The sequence below is a fragment of the Anabrus simplex genome, chromosome 1 (assembly GCF_040414725.1).
Source record: "Anabrus simplex isolate iqAnaSimp1 chromosome 1, ASM4041472v1, whole genome shotgun sequence".
Classification (NCBI taxonomy): Eukaryota; Metazoa; Arthropoda; class Insecta; order Orthoptera; family Tettigoniidae; genus Anabrus; species Anabrus simplex.
Genome location: NC_090265.1, coordinates 1,190,865,570 through 1,190,871,569, shown reverse-complemented (window position 1 = coordinate 1,190,871,569; position 6,000 = coordinate 1,190,865,570). Strand labels below are relative to the sequence as shown.

At 37.7% G+C, this 6,000-nt stretch overlaps 1 protein-coding gene across 3 annotated transcripts in view; it reads right to left on the bottom strand.

The window, feature by feature from the left end:
- Nucleotides 1-661: 661 nt before the first annotated feature.
- LOC136877374 (luciferin 4-monooxygenase) overlaps nt 662-6,000 on the bottom strand; it is a 128,440-nt gene continuing 123,101 nt past the window's right edge. For 2 of the 3 annotated variants that reach the window (XM_067151360.2, XM_067151388.2), the window contains one exon: nt 685-941. In XM_067151360.2, coding sequence (XP_067007461.2) covers nt 820-941 — 122 coding nt within the window. In that variant the 3' untranslated portion in view covers nt 685-819. Of the gene's footprint in view, nt 942-6,000 lie in introns of all 3 variants that reach the window. The other variant, XM_067151369.2, reaches the window with a different exon arrangement.

Here is a 6,000-nt window from a genome sequence, read left to right as displayed (position 1 = left end):
CAGGTAGTCAGGATGAGGGACTATTCATGTGCCATCTATGGTTTTCAACACGAACTACGACTTCGTACGTTTAGCGCTAAATTTGAAACAACACTTACATCGCACAACCTTAAACGCCTTAACTTGGATCCAGTTCCGCACATAGGCTGCTCTTAATCTCCTTAAGGCGTCTACGGGAGTGAATGTGTTAAATTCTCCGCCCGCAGCAAATTACTATGGTTCCCTGCACACTGAATCACTCAAATTTTAAAACTTGCTGTAATACTTGAACACAACTTCATAACTCTCCTATAAGCAAGATCCTGCTGGATAGCAAATTATGGTACCATAATACATTGGACTCAATCCTTACCTTACATCTTGTGGATACTGTATACTGAAATTGCTGCCAGTTCAACAGTGTCATATTCCATCTACCTCATTAGGCCAAGGATCTCCCTAGAATCCAGAATTACCTACCTGTCTTTCACCCAATAAGGGAAGAGAGTTGCGGTAACTAAGATAAGGAAAGTAAGGGAAGGATTACGGGTGACATTTAAGGTATGCACACTGACATATTAACAAACACTGATACAAGATATAACAGGAAATTATTTTTCTCCCTCAATTCCATAAAAAAATTAGGGTGTGTGATATATGCGGGTAAATAGAGTATCTGAAAATGCTACTGTTTTTTATTTCATAATATAACATACAGAAATCAATTTTCTGGTGTAAGGAAGGAAAGGTTAACTATTTAAATTGTTAGACACGTAAATAGGAAACTATGGGCTGGGCTGTCTTATTATAGTTCTTTGAAATATCAGCCATATAATAGGATCATGCTTCTGTAATGAGCTGGTGTCGAAGTTGAATACGACTGATCTTCCCCGTTGCAGATTTGGGTAGAGCATCAAGAAACTGTACCCCTCCACGTAGGTGTTTGTGTTGTGCCACTCGACCTGTAACAGAGTAGTCTATTGTTTATACAATGCTAAACTTATAGTCTTGCAAAATATTATTTTTCAACTCAGCACTCATTTTCTGCACTATTGTTGGATCTCCAAGACATTTGTACATACAGCATAACTGAGAATGGGTAACCTCTTGAGTATCAGTAAAATATTCTCTATGTTCACAATAACTTGCATTACTATTATTAACTTCTAAAGGCAAGCATGTGAAATGAAGTTTCTATGAACTACCCTCCAAAAAAACATGCAAGGGCCATGTAAAGAACGATGGCATCAAAATGGAACTGGAAGTGGACTCAGTAGAAGAGAAGCTAAGGACTTTGAGACTAACATGATATGGACATGTAAAGCAAATGCTTGGCACAAGAACACCACCACATACATGCCTAGAAAGAACGGTTGAAGGAAGAAAGCCAGTGGGAAGACCTAGGAAGAGATGGCTACACCAACTGAGAAAGGATGTGGAGAGAAGAGGAGGGAATTGGGAGTCAGTAGTGAGAGGGAAGGCATTTATAGACAAAGAACAATGGCAAAGCCTCATTCAACACCACCCTACCCAGCACGCTAGAGTGGTTCTAATCCAATGAAGATGAATACCTTGTCAATGCAACTATAATCCCTGGTCTTCAACTTCAAGCTTCATCCCATGGTAAGTGGTATACCCCTTTCAGACCGTGTATGCACTATTGTGTGGGTTCATATTTTATTTATGCCTGAGTGTATTTGACATTTTCTTGGCACTAGACCGAACTGCAATGATTGTGCGGGACATGTAATGTGTACTTCAGTTGTTTTTAGTTAGCACTTGACCGCCAGGGTGTAGGAAGAAGAGTTTAAAACACAGTTGATCGGTGAGATGGCGGAAAGCAGTAGTGCCAAAAGTAAGTATTTGTTTATTGCGTTCATATTAATCTAGAAGCTTAACTGAGTATCAGAATGTAATCACTGAAGTGTGAAAATTGGTTAGCGAACATAAATTCTGAAGATACATCATTGTATGTAATACCATGAGGTTTTGAATGTTGATATGCACAATTGTACAGGATAGGTTTCTCTACAGATAATGCATAATGGAGTACTGTGTTGTCACACTTGAGTTCTTGCGATATTGCTTTTAAAGAAATGTTTATAATAAATCCTGTGTGTCCTGATATTGCTTACACAAGCACACAGAACAAGGTAGCAGTAAGGCCAAAAGTAATCATTTACATGCCACATTTATTTTATATTTCAGAGTTGGAATCACTGGAAAACGACGAAGGGAAAATTTTGGAATTGCTAGAAAGAAGTGACTCTGAAATCAAAGGTCTTTCAGATGATGATGATGATGATGATGATGATTCTACTGGCCTTTTTGAAAGATCAGAAGTTTTGTGCAACTCTGAAAGTGATAGTGAAGGAGATGAACTTGATGCAGTACCATCAACAAAATTACCAGCACCTACTCCAAATTCTAGACCTTTCCTCTGGAGACAGAAGTCATTTTTATCGGAACCTCTACCACCATCCCTTAATTACGTGGAAACAGAGGTAAGCACTAGTTTTATATTTTTATTGTATTTTGTAGATTAAGAGTAATTATCCAATGGCCTCAGATGGTTTTTCATTTTTTCAGGACCACACAGTCAAGAGGCCATTGGAATATTTCTCAGAATATTTCTTAGATGATTTTTTTGAAACTACTGCCTACTACACCAACAATTATTCATTGTCTAAGAACTGAAAACTAATGCATCAGAAATTTAAAACTTCTTTGTAGTAAATATAGTTATGGGAAATATTCCATATCTGTGAATGAGAATGTATTGGCATGATGATGGCATCTGCAATAGCTAGAGACAGGTTTTTTGATCTTTGACAGTGTTTACATTTTGTGGAAACCATTACAGTGAATTCTGAAGAAGTTTTAACTAACAGACTGTGGAAGGTGCAATCAATTATTGGCACTGTTCGTAAGAGATGTCTTGCCATCCCATGTGAATCCAAGTCCTACTCAGTCGATGAACAAACGATCCCGTTTACTGGGCAGTGTAAGCTCAGGCAGTACGTGAGGAATAAACCAAGACCATTAGGACTAAATAATTTTGTTATTACTACCTCTTTTGGGTTAGTAGTAGACTTTGAAATTTACCAGGGCACAACCACACCATTACTAGAGAGGCAATTGGGACTAGGGCCTTCAGTAGTTCTGCGACTAGTACAGACTCTTCCACCTGGTAGTTATGTATATTTTGATCGCTACTTCACAACTGTGGGACTGATCGATAAGATGATAGGACTTAATCTGGTGGGTACAGTTACCCTTTCATCAAGATGTAGTGGAGCAGAACCAGTGGCTAATGTGAAAAGATGGTCTAAGAAAGAGGGATGTCCCTTTGTTGTATGCTGCTACAATCCATATATGGGTGGTGTTGATATTTGTGACCAGCAAGTGGAGTTCTACCACACATGGATAAAAACCAAGAAATGGACCCTCAAGGTATCCCTGCATTTTTTGGACTCCCCCTTGGTAAATGCATGGATGGAATATCGGGAGGACTGCAGAAAGGCTCATATTCCTGCCGAGGATAATTTGGATTTGCTTTCATTTCGAACAGCTGTCTCAGAAGCCCTAATTGCTGCACCAACCAAAAAATATAGACATTCAACAGAAGATGACTGCTCCAGCGCTGACGCATCAAGAACTAGAGTAGCGAAAATCCCTGCTGTGGACAAAGAGACTCGATGGCTATGACCACTGGCCTGTAGTTGATGAATTAAATTCGGCAAGGTGCTGCCGCCAAAAGTACTGCAAGAGCTGAACCTGTACATGATGTACGAAGTGTAATATATCCTGTACTTGAGTTTAAACAAGGATTTTAAGTGTTTTAAATGGTTCCACACTATAAAATAGAACATTTGATCATGTACTGAGCTGAACAGTTTTTTGTTAAGTCCTGACACGCACAATTGTGTGGGTCCTTTTTTTCGGATGTTAGTTTTTATTTTGTAAAATAAACTATCAATATATATATTTAGAAGCATTTTAGTCAGTTTTTGACATACAAACAAAAATTCACATTTCAAGTTTTCTTCCAGGTCTGAAAGGGCTACTGAAGATTTAGCATTAGATTGTGCCTGCATTACTAACAACAACAACAAAACAAAACAAACTGTAATGTTATAAGAGTGTTAATCCAGTTCGAGGTCATGTTCTTGTTTGAATTATCAGTCCATAGGCTGGTTTGATACAGCTTCCATGCCACCCTATCCTGTGCTAACCTTTTTATTTCTACTTAAATACTACATCATACATCTGCTCTAATCTGCCAATCATATTCATATCTTGGTCCAACCCTACCATTCTCACCACCTACACTTCCCTCAAGTTCCAACTGAACAAGTCCTGGGTGGCTTAAGATGTGCCCTATCATTCTATCACTTCTTCTCATCAAATTTTGCCAAATCTATCTCCTCTCACCAATTTGATTCAGTATCACTTCATTTGTAATTCAATCTATCCATCTCACCTTCAGCATTCTTCTGTAATACAACATTTCAAAAGCTTCTATTTATTATCTTTCTCTTTGAACTAGTTATCATTCATGTTTCACTTCCATACAATGCCATGCTCCAGACAAAAGTCTTCAAAAGTATCATCTTAATTCCTATATCTATGTTTGAAGTGAGCAAATTTCTTTCCTTAAGAAAGACCTTCCTTGCCTGTGGTAGTCTGCATTTTATATCTTCCTTATTTGTGCCATTGTTAGTTATTTTACTACCTAAATAACAATATTCATCTAGGGTCTACTTCCTTTAAAACTTAATTTCCTAATCTAATATTTCCTGCATCACCTGACTTTGTTCGACTGCACTTCATTACTTTTGTTTTGGTCTTACTTATTTTCATTGTGTACTCATTCCCCAAGACTCTGTCCATACCATTCAGCAGTTTCTCCAGATATTCTATAGACTCACATAAAATAATAATATCATCAGCAAATTTGTGGGTTTTGATTTCCTTTCCTTGGATTGATTCCATTTCCAAATTCCTCTTTGATTTCCCTTACCACCTGTTCTATATTGTTCTGGAATTGACTGGACATAAAGTATTTCTCAAGTAAAATACATAATGAATAATTTCTAAGTGTCAGTGAGTGAATACTGTAACAGCACTCAAAATGATTAAGTCTCACAGGAGTGAGTAGGGCAGCTGCCGCAGCACTGGCATGTTCGCTGCGAAGCAAGAGTGTGATCTAGAACAAGTTGCGTCATGCAGTCTGGAACCTTCCACACAAGAATATTTTCTATCTTTTGAACCAATTGAGATACTGGCATGGAAAGAATGGCATTATGTAGAGCACTTTTTAAATGCCTCCTCATATTGATTTAATAGAAATCAGCCCAGGGAATACAGATATATTCAGTGTAATTGAAAACATTATGTCAGAGCTAAATTTTTATAAAAGGCCATGAGTCCAGAGCTAGGTATTTCAGCCTATACCAGCAACTCAACAATGTTGGCTCGCCGTGTGCTATGAAGTCATGCCTACAAGATGAGACTATGTCCAAATGAAGTACAAACTTTTGGACATAGAACAATCCCGGTGTCACGGAACTTGTAAATTTTCAGTGAGTAGAACCTCGTTGAGGAACTTGTAAATATCAAAGAGTTCATCTCCAGGACTTGTTAATCACAGTATAACAATACTTACATGTGTGACATATGTCAGAACAGTTTCAAAGTGAACTTAATTGAAAACTTTAACATTACGACCTGAGTGATAGAATATTCAGATATTTTGTTAATGGACTTTTCATATTACAAGTGTTCTAGTAGTTCACTTCAGACATTGTGTAGAATGCAATAGTTACAAGTGATATGTTCAAGTGAATTAAACTTGCTAACAGACATTTATTATTATTATTATTATTGTACCGGGCGGTACACCTCCACGCCGCTAATTCGAACTTTGCGCCAGTTGAAACTCCCCTACTGGAGGAAGTCTGAACTTTATCTAATGTTTTAATTTTCAAGTTTCTCAGAAGATGTCACTACTTGGAAATT